The 22,497-nt window shown below is 40.3% G+C and overlaps 1 protein-coding gene across 2 annotated transcripts; it reads left to right on the top strand.

Moving 5' to 3' along the window:
- Window positions 1-646: 646 nt before the first annotated feature.
- LOC131224723 (uncharacterized) lies at window positions 647-12,880 on the top strand. Of its 2 annotated transcripts, XM_058220038.1 has the most exons (8): window positions 647-822; window positions 3,657-3,878; window positions 5,825-5,913; window positions 7,579-9,199; window positions 9,636-9,802; window positions 10,303-10,486; window positions 10,968-11,072; window positions 11,106-12,880. In XM_058220038.1, exons 2-8 carry the CDS (start codon window positions 3,722-3,724, stop codon window positions 11,588-11,590), a joined length of 2,808 nt encoding a protein of 935 aa, XP_058076021.1. In that variant the 5' UTR covers window positions 647-822; window positions 3,657-3,721; the 3' UTR covers window positions 11,591-12,880. The 2 variants fall into 2 exon arrangements, with proteins under 2 accessions (XP_058076021.1, XP_058076020.1); XM_058220037.1 differs by having other exon boundaries at window positions 10,968-12,880.
- Window positions 12,881-22,497: the final 9,617 nt, after the last annotated feature.

The raw sequence follows: 22,497 nt of genomic DNA, 5'->3' as shown, positions 1-22,497 counted from the left end.
AAAACATTCTAAACCGTTCGAATACAGCCAAGGTCAAGAAATTCGTCGGAGAGACGCGCAGCAGCTGTGACTTCATAAGTCATATTAAGCAATTCCAGTTCTAACGAAGCAGTGTGAAATTCCAGGCCACGCGGCGAAATCAATGGTTGACAAATCTAGGAAGGAGAACAGCAATCACCGTCCATGCCTTTTTTCAAGATCATCAATCTTGAAGTCTGTCAATAGGGGCGAATTCAGTGGTTCAATTTCCCTTTGTTTGAAAGGTTTATTGAATTGAATTGCATCAAATAGATAGTGAAATAGAAAGAGATTGAATTTATTTTGGAATTATGGTTTTGATGTGGAATGAAAGGGTGTGAATTTAGTAGAATTTTGTAAGAGTTTGGTTTTTGATCGGTGAAAAATCATTTGGGTTTGTGAGGATTCCTTGTTTTGTTGGGAGATTAGAGAGGGTGAGTTGGATTCTTAACGGGAGAAGGAAAGGTGATTGGGTTTCTTGAGATTGTTAGTCAATAGAAAGAGATTGAATTTATTTTGGAATTATGGTTTTGATGTGGAATGAAAGGGTCTGAATTTACTAAATTTTGGAAGAGTTTGGTTTTTGATCGGCGGAAACTCATTTGGGTTTGTCAGGATTCCTTGAATTGGAAGAAAGGGTGGATTCTTTTTTAACTGGGAGAAGGAAAGGTGATTGGGTTTCTTGGGACTGTTAGTTATTTGAAAGAGTCTTGTTTTAGATTGGATTATTGAGGTGGTGTTGATGTTCTTCTTCTTCTTCTTCTTCGATGTCATCGTTTCGAGATTGAAGTTTGGAGTTTTCAGGTATGTTTTTTTATTGTGCTTTCATTGATTGGTTTTTCTTCTGAATTTCTGTGTAATTCTTGTTTTGTTTTTGCATTTGTTTTCATTTCTGTGAAGAATGCATGAATTGGGAGAAGTCCATTTTCATGTTGAGAGATTGAACAGGGGATCCATGTGCACGTGTGTGATATCTGGGTCGTTTGTCTGGTGGGGCCCTCTGGGAGATCTACTCTGTCGTGGGGCTGATACACATATGAAGACAGATGTTTTTACATGTATGGCCCACATGATGAGTGGACCTGTCGGATTTTTGGGCCATAGCAAGTTGATGGTGGCCCCCATGTGATGAGGAGCCTGTATCCCACACACCAGGTTCAATCTAGCCTCTTGAAAATCATCCTTAATATTTCTAAGGATTTCGTCACTTGTTTTTGCGTTTGTGCCATATCCACCGGTGATCTATACCGTTCATCTTGTAGCTCGTCATGAATGGGCTGTAACCCACAAATTGATCTGATCGGATGATCCTCACCATCGGATTAGTGTACTTTTTGCATGTACCATTCTGAAAATCTTCTTCTTCTTCTTCTTCTTCTTCTTTTGTTTTTTTTTTTTTTTGACGGTCCATTTTGAATGGTTGGGATGTAAGGAGAGGAGGTGGTCAGCAGATAGATTTTCTGTGGACGCGCCATCTCCGCCGTTCACATGGCTCTACTGCAGCGACTGGAACCGTTTACTGGTGGGCCCCACTTTGTATGAGACATGCACCCATGGTGTAAAACTAAGGATAATTTTAATCTTCCTGTAAATGGCCAGCAAACAGTGAATTAATTGATCAAACGGTCAGGATTGTCTGATTGGTTGGATGTTAGCACAGTACCCGTCCTTGATAGAGCCCACCGGATGAACGGTTCCAATCTCCGTGCATGGGCTACTTGTACGGTGGAGATTGCACCTAAACATTTGTAGTGTTGTGGCAAACTGCCAAAACAGTAATCATGCATTCATAACTCTGGATGCTCCTCTTTCTTTACATAAGGATGAATTAGTGGGAGATCTAGACCGTTGTCATGACGGCCCCCACCATGAATGGAACATCCACCAAAAGTATCATTGGGCATGAAAAACGACATTCCACAAATCGTCCCCATAGGATCATCCTAGCCCTTCAATTGCCAACAAATAGCAATCAGATACATCAAGGTCCACATTTAACAGAAAAGATCGCAAAATGGATGGCTAAGATTTTTCCAACTTGAGAGATTTCTGGGGCATGGTCCATCCATTTTACTCGCTGGACCAGGTACATGAATTTGTGGTGTCAGCAGGTCTGGCCTGGGCTAGTGTGGGGGCCGGGCACAAGGCCAACCAACTACAGACTGCATGGGCCTGAGGCCCATTGAAATTTTATCAGCCCAAAACTCAGTAGATAAGCATGGTACTAGCACACATCATGATCATCAGACATGCCACAGCTTGGAGGTGATCCAATGGACAGATGTACTTGATCCAAGCTGGCCCAAATTGCTGATCAGACCCGACAGGAGCCTTGGCCTGAACCCAGACTGTAAATGGCCAGACCCATGGCTGATGGGGTGGCCCACAGATTTTAAACTGGGCCCTTTTATAGTTCAAAATGCCGGCATCAGAATATGTATCTATACAGAATTTGGGTCATCTACCGCCATACAATGGTACATGTTACACACAAATATTGTATCATTTGGTTCACTAAATCAGATCTGTTGGTTATACACACCATCGTCCATGTTGGTGTGAATTTTGAATGATTTATTGCCATATAAAATTGAGTTAGTGATATTTTATTGATTGCTTGGGCTCAAAAGCATATACATCTCTGTTGATGGATATCAGACCATCCTCCTAAGATGGCCGGATATGGGTTCAGCCAAATGGGTGTAGGTACAGGTTGGGGTGTTATTTTTGAGCCTGATTAATAATCAGAACGGGTATGGGCACCAGGGCATACGCTGATAACTGAAACCGTCTGTGAAATTCAAATGGACAGAAGATTTTATCTGTTTCTAATCATGTGATTGATTTACAAAAAGAAACTAGAAAAACAGCATGAACATATCTTATTTTCTATTTATTTATTTTATAGCTGACTAAATCAAACTTTCTGCAATCAAAATGCATAGATAATCATAGACGATTCTAATGCATTCTTAGTTTTATATATGTATGTATGTATTTTTTTTTTTTCTGTAATGATTTCTTCAAGTAGAAGCTATGATTTTCTTGCATGCATTTATATATGTAATAATATTAAACATTTATTCACACTGTTTATATTCTTCAATCATACATCATCATATTGAGTTGAGTCAATTTCATACTCCTTTGAGTCTTCGAGTCGACCTGACCCGAAAGAACTTGGAATTTTTAAGATTTGGACCATGGTTGACATAATGGAACTCACCATGGATGACCCATACACCAAAATTTTCCAAGATTGGAAGATCCTAGATAGAAATTTTGGCTTTTAATTGATTGAATGAGAATTGAGAACCATTGCTGTATTTCTATCTTGATAATTTCTTTGTTGATTGCCTCCAAATGTTTAGGGGATTTTTGGTGAGTGGACCATCCAAGGTGGGGCACATGATATCAATGGTTCTGAATTTGGTTATTTTTTGACAATACAAATGATAAATTTGAACGCTTGAAATTTCTAATAGACAGTGATTTTCTGTGCTTTCATACTTCCATCTTTGGTGAATGAGAGAAAGAAATGCTTTTTTTTTTTTTGTTAAAAATCATCTATTGTGATCACCATTACCATTACTAAGGCAGTTTTTTTGTTTTTTTTTTTTTTCTTTTTTCCGATCCAGATAGAGCAAGCCGTAGAGTCAATTGAGTGAGAAGTTAGGTTCCAGACTAAAAATTCAGCTCTGTTATGGCGAAGAGAGTGTACAAGCAATCTCTACAGTTTGAAAAGGATCACCCAGGCTGTATGGGTGGTTTGATTAGTATTTTCGACTTCCGAACTGGCCGCCCTGCGCAGAGAATGATTTCAGATAAGCAACCTGGAAGCAGCGGCAGAGACGCTCTTGGTAAGGCATCAGTTATAATATAAGGGAGGGAAATTCCATCTTTGCTAGATGCATCTTTTTCTACTTTAGACAATGCCATAGTGGATTTTTACAGCAAAATGGCTTCATTTTATTTTATTTTTTCCCTATGAAAAAGTAGTAAAGTTGATAATTGTGGGCCCACATGGCTATTATATGAAATCCAATCAGTCCGACATATGCAACCCCACCATGATGAGGAGGCGAATCAAAATATGGCTGATCAAATTACCAGATGAGCTGCTCATGAATTCGTTTTTTTTTCTCTGTGGCACGGCCCACCTGATTATTGGACTGTACAGATCTTTGGTTCATCTGATTATCATGGTGGGTTGCGTTTGTTGTATGAGGTAAATATCATACACAGACAACATGGCCCCCACAACTCTTGACTATTCCACTTCTTAAAGAAAAATAAATAAAAATGGCATTTTGATCATTTTATTCCTCGGAAATCACCATTTCAAAATTTTCATGCTTTGGTGAAATTGAAATTTACTGAGTAATTGTGCAAAAATAAAAAATAAATAAATTCGGTAGTGCAAAAAATCCCTAGTACTCAACCTCTACTACCCAACTCCCCAATCAAAGACCCTTTTTCCTTTCTTTCATTGCTTTTTCTTAGTTTTGTTAACATAGAATAAGGGAATGTAGAAACGTCCCCAAAATGTATAAAATGACACGTGTGACAATCCATCTTTGATTTGAACCAGTTCATCCATTCATAAAAATATAGGAGCAACCCCGGTGCAAAAATCATGCCAACCAGATGATCTTAAGCATCAAATCAAAAGCATGGAAAATGGACAGTCACAAAAACAAAGTAGGTCCAATCATCATCTTGAAACATCTATATGATAAATCCCACTTTTTATTACTTTCCAAAGTAGCACTTTGGTTTGATGACTCAAACATGTGATCTATGACTCATAAAAAAACAGGCATAACAAATTGGCCTCATTCAAAGGTGAGGATGCCGTGCATCAATCTCTAAGACCCAAGCATCAGTGGGTCCCACAGCCCAAAGAATCACACCCACTGGCCAATCTAAATGTCCTGTCAGCAACTACAAATGGACAAAACACACCGATACATAGCTCAAGTGGTAGACTGCGTGAAGATGACCTTGTTTCAACACTGAAGTCTTGGTATCGATTCCTAAGTGGGGTGTGGCTAACAGTGAGGTGTGTGCGCTAATAAGCTAATAAAAAGAAAAACTACAAACGGACAAAACAAAACTGGGCTATGACCAGAAATTCATTGCTTGATGATTAGATCTTCAGACCCATGCAATTTTCTGAGACATGGCTCATCCAAAGGGAAGTGATTGTTTCAGATTCCCATAGACATGACCACTTCTATGGTGGCATCTCCTCGCATTCTTCTACAATAGAATGCAATGAATTTTTCGGAGCTGTAGGAAAACATTCCACAATGGCCAAAACAGAATAGTAATTACGCAGAGAACACAGAGAAAACCCTGCTATAAAAATGACTAATGCTGCTTCTGCAGATGACTGGAGTTGGTGGACTGAATTGATGGTCATGATTATGTGTGGCCCACTTCATATGTAGATAATGACAAGAAGGTTATAAATGGTCCACGTGTCTTTCCCTCAAAAGCTTTTAGTCTTTATGAGTGATGATTTAGCTTAGTCTTGTACTTGCATGTGTATTAAGAAAACCTTAATATATTAAAGAGAGACAGCCCATCATGGTCCACCGACAACTGGCATAGGGTAAGAATATTCAAGATCTCCACAAACACCCAATTGTGCAGAAAATATTCACTTATGTTATCAAAATGGACTGTATCAGTTATAATGTATTTGATAAATGATCTATTCCTGATGCTATGTGCATTGTGTTTTGGCTACTGATAAAGTGCTAATATTCGAAATGTTGATGTTGATGATGTTCATGCTCAGGTGCTGGATATCCAAGGACCAGACTCAATTTGCTAGCGAATGGTAGTGAAACACAAGAGGGAACGGATGGGAGCATTAGCGATTCATGTGTAAGTTGATGGAAAATGAATAACTGTGGTTATCTCTACGTAGTGTGTTTGGACTCTCAGTTGGACCAGATTGTTATACCTAAAAATAAATACAGAGGAAATGAAAGAAAAAATGGTGGAGAATTTTAACAATGATGACTAACGCTTAATTGCAACTCCATGCGTTCAAAGATGGAGTTGGAACGATCCGGGGGAATCATCATAAGTGCTGTGGAGCTACTTCTTAGGGCCTGCATGTAGAGGAAATAAAAAAGGAAAGAAAGAAAGAAAAGAAAATGGATGAGTTTTCCCATGATGGGACATTTCAATATTGTTTAGCAAATGAATATTGAATTTTAAGACAAATCATTACCCAAACACCATAGACAAATTCTCATGAACAAGATATAAGGTGATCATTTTGTGGACTGTATAAGACTTCCACTTGCTATCCAAATTATAGTTGCATGAAGCATGACGCAAAGGGCAACAAATTCGGATGCGAGAGTAGGGAAGTGTCCCTTTCAAAATGTAAACTAGTACAAGTAGGAAGCAGGAGTGAGAGTGGGAATCTGAAGCGGGGATTCGAAGTGGGAGTGGCACCTAATTAGAAGAATTCTGCAACTAAGATCCAAACAAGACCCACATAAATGGAATACACGGAATCCATATTTCAATACTCATGAAAATCTTGGAAAATCATCATTGGATAATCATTAGAATTTATTTATTATCATTTTTTTCCCCATTTTTCTGCTATCCAAACAGGCCCTAGGTCATTTCCACTTAGTTGATTTGAATGATTGCACTTCAATTTGGTTGGGCATTCAAGCCCAATTGATTTCTTCTCAGTGCTTTGAATAGCACTCACGACCGAGCCAAGCAAAGCTAAAATTGCATTTGCATCTAAAATCAAGCTAGGACAAGAATCAAGCGACTAAGTCAAAGCTGACACAGAACCAACATCACCATTTTAGGAGCTGAGATTTTGATTCTATTAAGGTAGATACCGATCACTGTCAGTATAACATAGGATTGATTATTTTTTTTCTCCTTTTCCTTTTCATTTTTAAGAAAGGAGAATCATCCCAGTTCACTATAGGAATCCTTCCATTATCCTCAACACCCATCCATCAACCTTTTCTAGTTGCTCTCCATTGATTTTGCCAACCAGGCATCTGATGCAGCTAGAGATAGAAACCAAAAAGGTTACATTCAAGTCACATTTCAGAAAATCAATCTTTCAAGATATGTTTGTCATTACTAATGTGTTTGTTTATGCCTCCTCATCTGTTTGTAATTATAAAACAAAAATGATAACACACCCTCAATGGATGGTAAGTTACTGTCCAACATAGGTTTGTATGACACCCAATCCATGCAAAAGGTGGGCCATACCATGAAAATCCCCCAGGCACAAACATCAGGAAGTCAAATCACCAAGAGATCAGACCATCCCATACAACATTGATGGTAATAATCAGAATTACAAGTGTAATTCAAAATACATGTGCAACTAGCTAATGAATCCACCAGCCCAATTATCTTCATTGCAGGGCCCGCCTTTTGCATGTCACATACATGACATGCTGTCACGTGTGCCATGGTGTATGGTTTGCCACCCATTAAGGTGTCTGTTATCATTGGTTATGAGATATGGATTTTTAACATAAGTGAGTGTTTCAGGACTGTGAAGAAAGCAGAACAACCAATGTTGGGTCCCAAAGGACAAGCGTAAAAGCGCTCATGGATGAAGAGATGTCGAAACCTCAGCCCTTAAAGAAGCAGATTACTGGAGCTAGCAATGAACAGATAAGATCCAATTCAGGACGTCGAGTCCGTTTGGGGAAAAAACGTAAACAGATAAACAAGACCTGCAAGGTAATCTGTGATCTACACCCAAATGATTTCGGAACGTCAGCAAGCTCGGAGCCTCGACAATCTAATCATCCAAAGTTGATGGAAAGATTTTCAGTAGTGGAAGAGTCTGGTGGTCCGAAGTGTCAAATTAAAAAAATGCATCCAAACCTTGAGAAGAGGACTGATTCTTCTAGCCGGAAAAGCTCAGGTCTTACTAAGCGTGGCCCACCTCATAAGCTTCAGAAGCATCCTATCATCGAAGAAAAACTAAGTGAGGATGCCGAGTCATTTCTAAATCAGAAATTTATCCATGCAAAACAGCTCATCAGAGATGGGGCCCTCCACCGGTCAAAAGAATACATGGACCTGTTAGAAATATTGAATTCGAACAAGGAATTGTTTCAGAAACTCTTACAAGATCCAAACTCATTGCTGGTGAAACACATTCAAGAACTACGAAATGCTCAATCAGAGAAACTATCAAAAGTTGAAGGGGTCGGAAATTCAAAGCAATGCAATGATGAGACTGTCAGTCACAAACAGTCTGGGAAACAAAACATGCATAGCTTCTTTAGAAGAAAAGATAAGACAACACAGATTAAAAATGTGTCGAACAAGATAGTCATTTTGAAGCCCAAGAACCCTGTAACCATTCGAGATTCTATGACTCTAACCAGTTCAAGCTCTTCGTCACAATCCCATTACACCTCGGGAAATCAAGCAGAGAGTGAAAGATTTACGTCCCATTTTTCCCTTACAGAAATTACACGCAAGTTGAAACATGCAATCAGAGAGAGAAAAAAGGAGCAGAATTCGACATCAGCAGACGGAATTCTACATAGGATTCCAACCAGGCTCCAGGATTCAAGAGCTATTTGTAGTACATCTTCCCAAAGTGAAAGAACCTCCGAGCATTCTAAGTTGAATGAATGCCAGTCAAGCATCGAATATGAAGCTGCATTCTCTAGTTCTGATAATCAAGGAGATTCAAATCAGATGACTGTCGTCTCCCCCCATCAAAGAGATTGTAACGTCTACAACGAAGCTAAAAAGCATCTTGCCCAGATGCTGAATGCCGGGCATGGAGGTGAGGATTTGCCGACTGGACAGTCACCAAGAACGTTGGGGAGAATACTTTCAATGCCAGAGTGTAACATGTTGTCTCTGAGATCAAGTCCTAGGGACAAGGAACCTGGCACTGTATCTGGTTTGACTCGTGACAGTTATCGACTCTGCGGTGAAAATGTATGGTTTTTCAACAAAGGAAAACCTGCCAACCGTTCAAGTCGAAGTCTGTTGACACAGAAAGCAGAGGATTTGTCATGCACTGAAGGTGGATATCCAGATGGGAAAATACAAGAGCGTAACTCAGATTCAGAACTTCCCAAGGGGAATCTTCCTGATCCTGAAATCCAGGAGAGCATCTGGAGTAGAGGAGAGTCATGGTGTAAGTTTCAATGTGGATCATGCAAAATGATAAGGAGATTCAGTTGATGAGGATTGAAGAGAATAGAATCTTTGCCTCACATGTGCTAGCAATTGCATGCATGAGCAAGTGCCTGACAATTCATCAAGTGGGCCTCATCTTGCACATGCATTGGTGCAAAAAATAAAGCCAGTCCCTTATCAGGTGGGCTACACGCATATGAGAAAATGGAGGTTAGCAAAAACAACCAACAGGCTTATACCCAATGCTCACGTGTGACCCCCTGATTAGATTGAGCCGACTTTTGGACCTGGACATGGTCACAGTGGGCCCCACCAGATGAATGAACCAGATACCACATGTATGATGCAAAGATCCACCTCGTGTGGATCTCCTTAGTGGGTTCTTCATTTCGTTCATTGCGTCATGATTTACTGACTGATGAAATTTTCTGAAGGTGACATTGAGATCGTAGAAGTAAGAGATGATGTACGCATCGAAGAGAATACTCCCTTAAACATACCGTCTGAACTACAAAGCAATACACCGATTATCGACAACAATCACAGCAGCAATGTACCTGAAAAGTGCGAGCAAGACGGATCCTCTGAATTTTTGAAACCGGTAAATGACTGATTCTTAGAGAACTCTAGAATTACTTCATTAGTCAAACTATCTGAGCTCAAATCACAGTAAACCCGATACATGGAATGGGTGTGCAAAGATCCAGGGAAACCAACTAGGCTCCCACCATACACGGTTTTGTGGCCCAAAAGATCAGGTTGGTCCTGTCATCAGGTGGTCTCCATATATGATGAATATGGACCATTGGTTATAACCATCCATTTTCTCACTCAACTTGGTCCACCTGATGACTGGATGAGCCTCATTTTCAGGCCACAGTACATACATGGTGAGCCCCTTTGATGAATAGACCAGTTCTCACACAGACGCCCAGTTCTCACGCAGACACATACACACATGGAGAGGACTTACACTGCTACTCTATTGAGCAGCCAACACAGATATCTTCTTGCTCCATTGGTAATTTTCCCTGTCATTTCAATTGTTTTGTTGAAGGAAGCTGATTGCTTGATGCTACAATTCTATTTTTATCTTTTCAGGACCCGTCCAAAGAGAAGACGACACCCACATCCACATTATCTCCCTTCTCAGGAAGCCATTTACTTATCGATAGAACAGAAGCTCCAGAGAACATAAGTGAAAAGCCAGAACGTCCAAGTCCGGTATCTATTCTTGAACCATTCTTCGTAGACGATGTTATCAGTCCTGCAAGCCCCCAAATAGGTATGCCTTATATCTACTGTAGAGCAATGTCACTTCTGCATATTGCATATGTGAATGATGATTCGAACCACTCATTAATCGTAGACCTAAATTATTAGTGAACAGACAATCCTAATCATGTAAAAAATGCTCTTCAAAAATCATTGGCCAATTTTAGTGGACTTTGTATACCTCTTTCTCAAATGGTTAGGATTTGTCTAAACTCTGTGATTTTTGGTCCATGGCCCATTCATGGTTGTCCCTAACGAATAAATAGATTGTAAATTGTAACACACACTTGGCACATGAATGGTATAGAAAGTGGGAGGACGAAAATTTGGTCCTAATGATAACTTCTTTTTTCAAAATTGGCACATTCAAATGTTATTTTTAATCTAGTATTTATACATTATAATGTTTTATTATTTAAATATTGAGTTGGCTTTTCCATGTCAACCTGAACAAAATCTAATAGCAAGAATAATCTAATGGACATCTGCAGCTAAGCTGCCAGTGGAACCACGGAGAATTCATTTCGACGAACGAGACAATCGTGATATTGATATAGCCACCTTAGATCCTGAAATCAATCTAAAAGATTGTGTGGTAGATCCTGAAATCAATCTAAAAGATTGTGTGGAGCAGAAGGAATTGAAGTTCAAGTATGTAAGAGCTGTATTGGAAGCGTCTGGTCTACAATTCGATGAATCCATCGAGTGGCGGCATTTTGCACACCAGCCGCTCAATCCATCTTTATTTGATGAAGTAGAAGCCTCATCTACCAGATCATCACACGAGTGGAGGCTCCTCTTCGATTGTATAAATGAAGTTCTCGAGGAGGTTTATCAGCAGTTTTTCAGCATCTCGCCGTGGACGTCGTTTGTCAAGCCAAACATTCGACCAACTCCAGTGGGGAAAGATGTCGTCCATAAGGTTTGGAGAGGCATTGATCGGTATCTCAACCCAGAATTTCCCCATACATTAGATGAGATCACGGGGAAAGACATGGAAAAATCTGGAAAATGGATGGATCTCCGAATCGATGTTGAATGCATTGGCATTGATATGGGAGAGGTCATTCTAGAAGAACTAATGGAAGAGGCGATACTCCAACTGCAGAATTGAATTTAGGTACCAGCATAGAGCTTTCATAGAAGGAAGCAACAGAGGAAGGGAGAGATCCAGCATGACACGACAATCTCAAGATTTCTCTCGAGTGTAGATTCTTGGGGCTAAAACGTATGTGGACATGTCATTTATCTTTGAGTTTCATGAAAATGTAAACATGAGAAATGATACAAGAACTTGCATAGCCATTGGATGATGGTGTCCAAATGGGAAGCTTTACAAATTCGATCCCCTCTACATCACCACTCAGCTCCCTCTCATCCAAATGTTATAAGTTCGGTTGTATGGCAACTCTCATGTAACATGAGTAGTGTATCATTTCCAATCAAGCAATCAATTTGCCTTGGCTAACAAATTATACATGTGGGACCAAGATTTTGGTTATCTATACCTACTTATGGTAGGCCTACGGCCTACCTGAAAAAGCCTCCCCCATCAGATGATCCTGAACATCCTAATAGGCCATTTTTCTCATGATCGTATGTGGACCATTGGCCATAATCATCCTTCTACCAAATGGCCCACCAAAGGAATGGCTCAGATTGCTAAAAGGTGAACCCCACCAGTACCGTAATAGGGTCGAATTAAAGAAAACATCTTTCAATCCAAATCATATGGTACCTGCTTATTTTATGTTTCATGTTCATGAAGGTTGAAACAAGCATTGCAACGATGATGTCAATGAAGTTGTGGAACGTGATCCTTGAGGAATTAACGGACGCACGACTGTAGGCTTTGCAAAATCTACGCAGGTTTTCAATTCTAATAATTGGAGCCATTGGTTCAGTGTCTAGAGCACCCATCTGTTGTGTCCCACTTTGGGTGGGCCATGCAAAAGATCTCCTCAATATGACAATCATAAACTTCCTATTCATGGCTTATAAATGATGATTAAGAAAAGAAACTGAAAAGAGTCGAAGGGTGGGTAGCTAAGATCCTCTAACCCTGACCATATCAATGGTCGCGATTACAGGAGCATGGGCCCCACTTATCAGAATTGAAAACCCATGAATAATGTGCAAAGCCTCAACCTGTGTATCCTAAAATTCATCATCCTTGGTACAGTAAGAAGTATTTTCATCACCGGGATTCAGAAAAGTATCTTCAGTTCAGATGGTTGAGGTCAACAGTGGTAAGCTATTGAGTGTATCAGTAGTGTGTTTGTTTGTCATCATTCCCTTCTTGTGTGTTGCTTCCATCAAAGGTGTTGTAACTTCTACTTGTTTGATACTGTTGTGATTAGGAAGTAATTGAAAAGAAGAATCCGAATCAGTTGTTATACGTGTATATGAAAAGCTCTCTTTGTTTTATTTGTATTAATTTTTTGTTTGTCTCCTTAGTACATGTACAGCAATCCAGACTGTCCACAAATAGTCATTTGTGGAAGGAGCAAAGTGCAAGAATCTCATTGATCAGATAGTGTCAACACTCAGATTTATCCTGTTGAATTCAGACAGGTATCTGCTGACCAATTTATCTTGACTAACCATCTGATTAAAACCAATTGGATGGTTAGAATCGTTCTGTCAGTGTAAATTTCAACATTTGCTCTAAACACAAAGCCCAAAAATTCAGACTGCCTGGATCGGCATACATCTATGACATGTGACATGAATAAGTCACCACCTTTGCAATGATGGTGAATCTGAAGACTACATAGAGAAAGGAAAATGGCCAATGCACTCCAAAAACTAAAAGAAAATAATGGTAAATCATAGAGAAAAATGTATTGATAAAAAAAAAGTATACAAATATAATAGAAACATTGTCCATCTACTTGAAAGGTGTGGGAGAGATTTTTCTCCATTGTCCATTTGCTTGAGAGGTGTGCGAGAGATTTGTCTCCCTTTTCAAGGTGTCTTAGGTGATGCTGGGGTCCATAGAGAACTTGTTTTTAGCATAGCACGGATGGGGTCAGTAAAAAAGAAAGGGTGGCTTGGAGGTTAGCCATGTTGGCGGTTATTCGGGCTCTATGGGGAGAAATGACCAATCAGTGCTTTTGGAATCAATATGGGTCGGCACCATGTCTTTAGAAAGGCAAAACTAGATACCTAGGGTTGGGCTTCTTGTTTTAAGGGTTTTGACATATGTAATTCTTCTATTGACATATGTAATTAAGGGTTTCGTATCTGCTGCTAACATGTTTTTTGGCGCTCTTTTTCAATACAAATTTTCATTACCTTTCTGAAAAAAAGAAAAGAAAAGAAAAGGGCAAACATAATTTAGGCTCGGCCAGAATCAATGGCGCGTTTAGAGATGATAAAGGGATCATTTTCGGATTCAATTGGTATTAAACCTTCCAAGTGTATACATTTGTGTATGTGTGTGCGTGTGCGAGTAGGATTTTGCAACAAGTAGGGAGAAAGAGTAGGATTTTGCAACAAGTGGGGAGAAAGCCATGGTACGAAAATCGCACCAGTCGGATGATAGTAAGCACCCCATCAATAGTATGGAAAATAGACAGTAAAGATTGAACAGATAAACAAAATAGGTCCAAGTATCATAACCATCTATCCAATAGATGCCATTTTCTATTGCTTATGATTCCAAATTAGCACTTTGATGATGATAACTATGTGATCTGTGTCTCATAAAAAATATAGATAGTTCGAACAAATCAGGTTAGGATCATCCAAATGAAATGATTCTTGCACCACGGCTTGCTCCCAATGGTACCATTGGATGAACTGTTAGGATTGATGATTGGCCATCCCATGTGGCAACATCTCCATGAAGTTGGGGATGGATGTTAGTAAAACCCATATATTTGGATATATATACATCCCCACCTTAATGGGGCCATTAGCAGCTTCCGCAAAGCTTTTAAATGGCACATGGCATGACCTATCATCAATTTGAATTGTCAATTCATTGATACAACTAATGGCTAGCCGTGGTGCAAAAACATGCCAGTTGGATGGCTGTAAAATCCAATCAATAGCATAGAAAATGGACAGTAAATATTGAGTGGAGAAACAAAACATGTCCAAATCATAATCTTGAAACATCTATTTGATATATCCAGCATTGTACTGCTTATGATTCCAAGGCAGCACTTTGGTTTGGAGACTCTAAATATGTTATTTATGGCTTGTAAACAATATACAATTGTAACATATTGGCCCCATTCAAAGGGTTAAATCATCCAACTGGATTGATTCTTGCACCATGGCTCTCCTCCAATGGCATTATTGACTGAAATGTCCAGATTGATGATTGGGTGTCCCACATGGCATTCAAAAGGTTTGGGGACGTTATATGACAAGCACCTCCAGCACGTCAATTACCTTAGAGGTAAATCGACAACTGAAAGCTTGCCCCAAGAGACCTCTTTCGCTAACATGCAAATCAGCATCGTAATTTTCCTTGGGATGGATTTTTTTTCTTTAATTCTTTTGAAAGCTTGCAAAATTTATTAAAACACCTGCGGAAGCTTAGGGAAAGAATACAAAGAAGGAAAGACAAAATTACAATCCTTTGGGGCTTCCAAGTTAGAAGCCCACTAAAAAACAAGCAATTTGACCCTCCAAACTGCACTCACCTAGAGCACACTAGTTGCGAAAGCAAGGTTTGTTATACTCTCCCGAAAGTACCAAAAGGCTCGCTATTATGGCTAATGCCAAAGTGCTTTACCCACCTTCCCAATCCCTCCAACATTTCAAGCTAAGAGGTAGTCTTCTATTGAGTTAGGCATCTCTCACACTTCGCCAAAAAGGGACATGGCTGAGGCCCAGACTGATCGAGCAAAGAAACAATGAATGAATAGGTGGTCTATTGACTCCACATCTCTCATACACTTCAAGCAAACATTTGGAATGACCATAGACTGCTTTTGCAGATTATCTATGGTGAGGATCCACTTCCTTCTAACCAAAGGAAAGCCACAACTTTAGGAGGCGTACCGTATCTCCAAGAACAATAAGGGTTGGTCTTCAAACTTGACTATATGTTCCAAATCAGACCATAGAAGGAACGAAATGAGAACTGACCGGATTTGTGACTGCACCAAGCCATTTTTTCTGGCCTCCCTATAATAGGGTGATGGTCTTTAAGAATGCCCAGCAGCCGCAACAAATCCTCCACTTCCTCTTCCCAAAGATCCTTCTGTGTAGCGGAGCCCAAACCACTTGCCCCTACACATTGAGTAGGATGTTTTTCTTACAAATATAGAATAGCTAACCCGGAAAACTCTACCATTAGAGGCCTAACACCATTCACCACACCAGGAATCCTCCCAAAATCAAAAGCAAGACCTGATGCAGGATAATTAATCACTTGCTCTAAAAGCTCGAACTGTTAGAGTATGGTGAATTAATCCCTTTATCTTATAGCTCAGGCCTCACATCTCATGGGTTTAGGACCTCGGCTGAACCCCCCTCATGAGCCCCAAATCATATGGGCCGCCCACCCCGAGTGTGTCTCCGCATCCCACGGGCTATCCCACTCGAGCTCGGTGTGAAATGCGCATTAATCACCCCTAGTGAGGAGTCTCGAACACGAGACCTCCCCTCGTGGGCCCCAAATCACATGGGTCACCCACCTTGAGTGAGCCCTTGCATCCCACAGGCGACCCCACTCGAGCCCAGTGTGAAAATGCCCCTACATTAAGACCCCTCGTCCAGGATGAAAGACACCCCCTCCTCCAAGGTATGGAAGCTTAATGTTGATAGTCGCTCTCATGGAAATCCAAGATGATCCAGTATTGACAACATTGTCAAGGACAATCAAGGCAGAATCAAATTCTTCTTTTCAGGTCCATGTGAAACGTGGGATTCCAACCATGTGGAATTATAAGCGATCAAGACAGAGCTTAGCCTTCCCAAAGCAAATCCCAATTCCTTCGCCCACCTTCATGTTGAAGTTGAAGGGAATCTTGAAATTATTCTATCTTGGACCATGAGTTATACCGAGACCCACAGAAACTGTTGTTTTGCATAAATGAAATCAGGTCCAAATGTGAATTAAGCTAGAGATACATTTAATAGTGTGTTATATAAGGAAAATGCTGCTGCTGAGAAAGGATTTGATCAAATGATGTTCGGAAATCAACATATTCCTATCTATTAGTGGCTAAGGATGTGCCCATGGCTATCAACAGTCTCAAATGACTCATGTGGAATTCCTGAGCCCACTGTCAAGAACAGCTTTTAAAGTCATCCTAACTCGATTCCTAAATCACAGTAAACTAACAACCATGCTTTTACTCTTGCGCCAGAGTATCAATGAGGGTAGACCTAATGTTGGTAGTTGTCCCACCTTTCCGTGGGCCTCCACGCATATGTACTAATGATGCACATCGGAATGCAGAGACTACTAAGGCAATGTTAAATGGTTAGACAACCACAAACATGACCGTGCATAAGGCACTGGCGTGCAGGGAATGCACCCAAGCCGACTAATGGCCCCATCCATTCTTTATGCGGGCTGCAGGTGAATGAGATGATGGACATGAAAAATGGATAACCAGTCCCTCACATTCAAAATACATGTGTCGGCTAGCCTAAATTTAAGCTACAGATCCCTGTTGGGTTCACCGACTCAAAAACCCAGATCTCGCACAGGTTTACCACACTAAGACAATGGGGCATGTGTATTCAGCTTTTGCAAGTGTCCACTCTGCATGCAACATTTCTCCAGGAAATTAGATGTTTTACACCTGCATTTTTCACAATTAAATTGGGCCACTCGCCACCATATTCCATCCTAATCTCAGCATTGTGATTGTGAGCCTAAGTTTGGGAATGGCTGAACTAGCGCATCCAGCTTCCTAGCCCTACTCACCAAAAGTTGGGTTGGTCCCAAAGACTGAGCATGAGCCTGAAATCAGACTTGATTAATAACTTTGATGGACCAGGCCAAGGTTCATCAGCATTGACACCCAAACCTGGCCCATGGCCATTTATGACTGATATGGGAGAATCCCTGCCCTGAATTTCAAGCCCAAATACTAGAAGGGTTCTAGCTGGTGTTCCCTTGCCTACTCTCCCATGAGAGATGAATGAGATGTATCTTTGCAAGAACAGCCAAACCAAAGCTATATGTGCTCTCGTTTCGTGAGGTTGGCTACATAACCAGTGTCACTCAATGACCAACAGAACCACAACATCACTTTGAGATTTTCTGTTTTCTCATGTTAGAATTGCTTGGGAAATGCTAACTATAAATGTGCATCTGCAGCCGCCAAATGTTAGTATCCCACATATGCCAACATGGCACACGTGGGATATCTGGGTTGTTTATCAAGAAAAGCCCAATGAACATCCTCCATCAAGAAAAGCCCAATGAACATCCTCCAACCCAAAATCAAGTCTGCCACGTGTATGAGGCGGGGCGTTGGCCATCCTTTCTGGACTGACCATTTTTGCTATTGTATGGCCCACATAATGACTGTACCGACCTAGTTTTTGGGTGATGAGATCATTTATCACGAGCCACATGCTGAATGGTTTGGATCTCACACGTGTGCTGCATTGGAATGTGCTGTGTTGTGCCTGGTTTTTGCAGATGTACATCTGAAAGTAGCATGCTGCTCATCTAAAATTGTTAATAATGGAAGTGTTACAGATTGGCTACTATTTAATAATACCCTGACATAACAAAGGAAACTGCATTGAATTTAACAAAGACTAGAAGCACACCTCATTAATTCAGTTAACAGAATTTCATTTGTGTTTCTTCTTTGGCTGCAAAGATGTGGCCACAAATATTGCTTTCTTCTTGACGAAAGCATTTGTTCTGCTCTCTGGATCACCATCTTCATCATCACTATGTTCTTCATTTTTCTCGGCTGTGTTGGACTCTTCTTGAATTTTGGCAGCTCGTTTTTTCCCACCTTCCAACTTAGCATGCAATTTCCTTTCAACAGGATCAGTTGAAACTGCAACTTTCGACTTGGGTGTAATTTTGGCCCCCAGTCCTAGCCTTCAGAAAAGCATGCAAGAACAAGCTTTACAAACCATAATGATGAAACAATGAGAAGATGATTGTTAATTCCATTTGCATGGATTCCATCCCCCTCTCCACACTGCCACATGTGCCAATGTACAAGATCCAAGCCATCCAACATCTGAGTCCCCCAAATGTGCCTTGGCCCAAGTATTAGGCCCCGGTCTACTCAGCATGTGGGCCACAATATACAAAACAAATAAATGGCTACCAAGCTTGACCACGTTCTTCTAGTAGTTTGTGTTGTCTCCAACTGATGGTGGACCCATCCTATGGACAGCTTGGATGTTCCACAAGAGTGCCAGCTTCGCCTTGGTGGTGGTATGTAAAGGGGCTATCATTTACAAGCATGTGGCATGCATGCAATGGGAAATGCGCGGACATGCAAGATTCACAATAAAAGAAACCTGGAAGGATGACCCTCCAATTCGACTTCTGCTGATTCATCTGTAGCTGATCCAGTCATATTATTCACCCATGCTTCGGCCTAAAAATGAATTACAGACATGAGTTTGACCATGGCTTTGCTCCCTAGTTACTGGTAATAATAATATGCTTATTGGGTGGAAGATGGATATGGGTGCTGGTAGTAGTTTTGGTAGATCTCCTTTGTATATCTTATGAACAATTCTGGAAATTTTCAACACACATTCTTAGGATGCCCTAGATGATTTTTTTTAAAAACCATTTTTTGGTACAAAACTAGGTATATTTTCTTTGTCATGAATTGAGTATGTCATGGATATGTTCCAAGTACATTTTAGGTTATAGTTTTTCGTGAATTTCATCAGTGGCGGATGTAGCCAAATTTTTCTCACTTCATTTCAAAGAAAACTGGAGATTCATATTTTTTTTTTCATAGTTTATGCTAATGTACTCCTTAACATCTTTTATCGATGAAAAACACAATGATGTTAGAGACACAGTCAGACAAAGCAGGTAAGCTGCAACCATTAGAAGACAACATATATTACTAAGAAATTAAGCAAGCATTGAAATATTCCCCAGGATGAGATACACAGAGAACCAAACCATGCAGCCCATCATGAGAATATGACAGCTTGCTTAATCTTTAGCCCAATGTAGTGCGTGTATGATTTCATTACACTCCGAATACTCAATGGATGATTCCTCTAAAATATCTCCTCAGCCATCTGGACACAAAAGGCATGACCTTCCAACAATATGAGGGGTTGGGGTTCTTTGATTGTTGAAGGTAACAATGGTGCCAATTATCGATATGAGCATGAGAACTACCAAGGATATCAAAGCATCAACAGCCTCAATATCCCTTGGCAGGGACCATAGGCACCATTGCCCCTCATCAAGATTATCCTGATTGTGCCTGACTTCCTCGAACAGAAGACCCAACATGATGAGTGATGATTGAAGTTGAGGATGATTCTAGTAACCTATAAAATTAGCTAAAACCATTGGAAATTTACTTTATGTGGTGTCAGATGACTGACAATGTCAAGCTATGACTCATGCTAGAAAATATAACACAAGCCCACCACTTCATGTAATGGAGACATACAAATGGCAAAAAGATACCAATTATCCATGAAAAAAAATAATGAAAATTAGTGCACATACATTCATTCCCATTCATGAAGACCGTATCCTATGCATATTTATGTATGTTATTAAGAACCCAAACAGCCCATCAGCTTATATCATGAGGCATACAAAATTTCTGTTCGTGAAATGAAAGATTGGTATGGAAGTACTTTGTTCTTCAAACCAAGAAAGCATAAAGGAATCAACATTTAAATTTTTTGAATGTGTGTTGGATGTCTGCCAAATAACAAGGGGCTTGAATGTTTTGCCGAATGGGGGGGTTATAATTTCCAGTGTTTGGGGCGGCAGAAATAGGAAACCAAATTACATCAGATACTGTTCTTTCCACTTTTTTCCACCCCAAATCACCATTGAGGACATTCATAAGAAGGCAGGTCCAAAACACTACAGCATTAATTTGGTCAGCAAAGCAACTTGCCTGCCTCTTGATTGTACCGACATGCAAACAGATGCTTAAGCATAATAATCCACCACAGTAGGGATAAAAGCTACAGCTGAGTACATATTGCATAATCATTCTACAAGTATGAAAACATCAAGGGAACTGTGATGCATTGACATGCATTTCCATGAGTTGGAAGGAGATAGATCTTACTATTTTTAGTGCCTTTTCCAATTTTACCACTTGAGGACAAGCTTTCAACCGTGCCTCAGTGCTTGTCATTGAGAAAATTGAGATTTTGAATCAAATCAGCGATTTGCAACTCCAAGAGATCACAGTTCATCTACTTGACCAAAACAAAAAAAAGAAGTTATCATATGAACGTAAATCACGTACATACAAGTACATAATGTAAAAGTGAACTACTCAAACAGAAACAAGGACAGAACTACCCAACTCCTCAAAATTATATAGACTGATTTGTACGGCCCGTCCAATGTAAAAAACCAAGACGAGGATTTGAGTATTTTGTCACATTCATCAACGATTACTCTTGATTCAGTTCCCTGTACTTAATACATAATAAGTCAGATGTCTTTGAGACATTCAAAAGGTACAAGGCCTAAGTTGAAAGACAATTAAAAGGAGTATCAAAGTCTTGAAGTCGGACCAAGGAGGATAATATTTGATTGAGTGAATTCGAAGAGTTATTAAACAGAGAAGACATTGTCGCTCAATGGACCACGCCCTACACTACTAAAAAAAAATGCCAACAAATATCGGGCAGCATAGAATGAAGTAGCCAGCCTATAGCAGTAAAGTAATCACATCCCAGTCCTCATGAGATGGGTCTCCTACTAATGGTGGCAGTTTCCCTCCAACATATAAACCCAATTTCCTTTTTAGTATATTTTGAGAGATTGGAGCAACAAAGATAGCTGTGACCATCCAATTTAAATGTAGTGATGAACAGGCTAGGATGTTTATCTGATGCAGCAGATCCACTCTTTTGACTATCCATATGTTATCATGATAATACAGAAGTACAAAGAGGAATGATGATAATTAGAAATGAATGCATTTGAGGGAATTTAGGAGTAGCACTAATAAGTAATAAGATGAAGGAAAGTAGATTTAGATGATTTGGCCATGTGCAACAGAGTTCAAGAACCACGCCGGTCAGGAGTGAGTAGGTAGAAATTGAAGGTGCTAAGGGCAAGGGACTGGAGGTAGTAAGAAAGGCATTAATGGGCTATGATCTAACTGAAGTTATGGCCATTGATAGAGTGGAATGGCGGAGCAAGATTCATGTAGCTGGCTCTAATTAATTGGGATAGAGCTTAGATGATGATGGTGATGGTTGAATAGAGAAGGACAATGATAGAAAGAAACCAACTGACAACAGTGAGAAGTTCTTAAACATGATGTGATGAACGGTAACAAGATTACGTACATAGGGCTGATACGATGCAGCGACAGTTGCTGGGCGACGGCGACGGGGTCTGATGCGGAAGAAGCGGCGGCGATGGCAACTTAGACGCGGCGCAAGGCCGTCGCTGTGGCGCTGCTAGACGACACGGAGATGGCTGGAACGCCGTTAGGGGCGGCTGCGTGCCGTCAGCTGAGGACGGAAAAGAGAAGTAGGAAGAAGGAGAAGAGGTTTGGCAGGGGAACGGATTTTTACCGCTGCAACTCCTCGAGGAATTGGATTTTACCAAACAACGCTTCAGTGGACGCGGATTGCGTAACGCAGTACGCTGTAACTACTGAGTAAATTCTACGGTACCCACCATGTATGTGTCTTATCCACGGAAACGGATTGGCTACTCCCCTGCTACCAGCCAATGGCCAGTGGTCGGCACTATGTGGGACCCACCATGATGTATATGTTTCATCCATGCCGTCCATCTATTTTTATAAATCATTTTATGATATGAACCCAAAAATTAGGTATATCCAAATCTCAAGTAGACCACATTACAGGAAACAGTGTTGA

The sequence above is a fragment of the Magnolia sinica genome, chromosome 14 (genome assembly GCF_029962835.1).
Source record: "Magnolia sinica isolate HGM2019 chromosome 14, MsV1, whole genome shotgun sequence".
In the NCBI taxonomy this organism is placed as follows: domain Eukaryota; kingdom Viridiplantae; phylum Streptophyta; class Magnoliopsida; order Magnoliales; family Magnoliaceae; genus Magnolia; species Magnolia sinica.
This window is presented reverse-complemented; position numbering and strand designations above follow the sequence as displayed.

Bases quoted from the DNA above. Each gene is read 5' to 3' on its own strand.
- LOC131224723 (XM_058220037.1), top strand. From the start codon at position 3,722: ATGGCGAAGAGAGTGTACAAGCAATCTCTACAGTTTGAAAAGGATCAC. The intron at 3,879-5,824 runs GTAAGGCATCAG...GTTCATGCTCAG, and splicing joins CAGCGGCAGAGACGCTCTTG to GTGCTGGATATCCAAGGACC. The intron at 5,914-7,578 runs GTAAGTTGATGG...TGAGTGTTTCAG, and splicing joins GGAGCATTAGCGATTCATGT to GACTGTGAAGAAAGCAGAAC.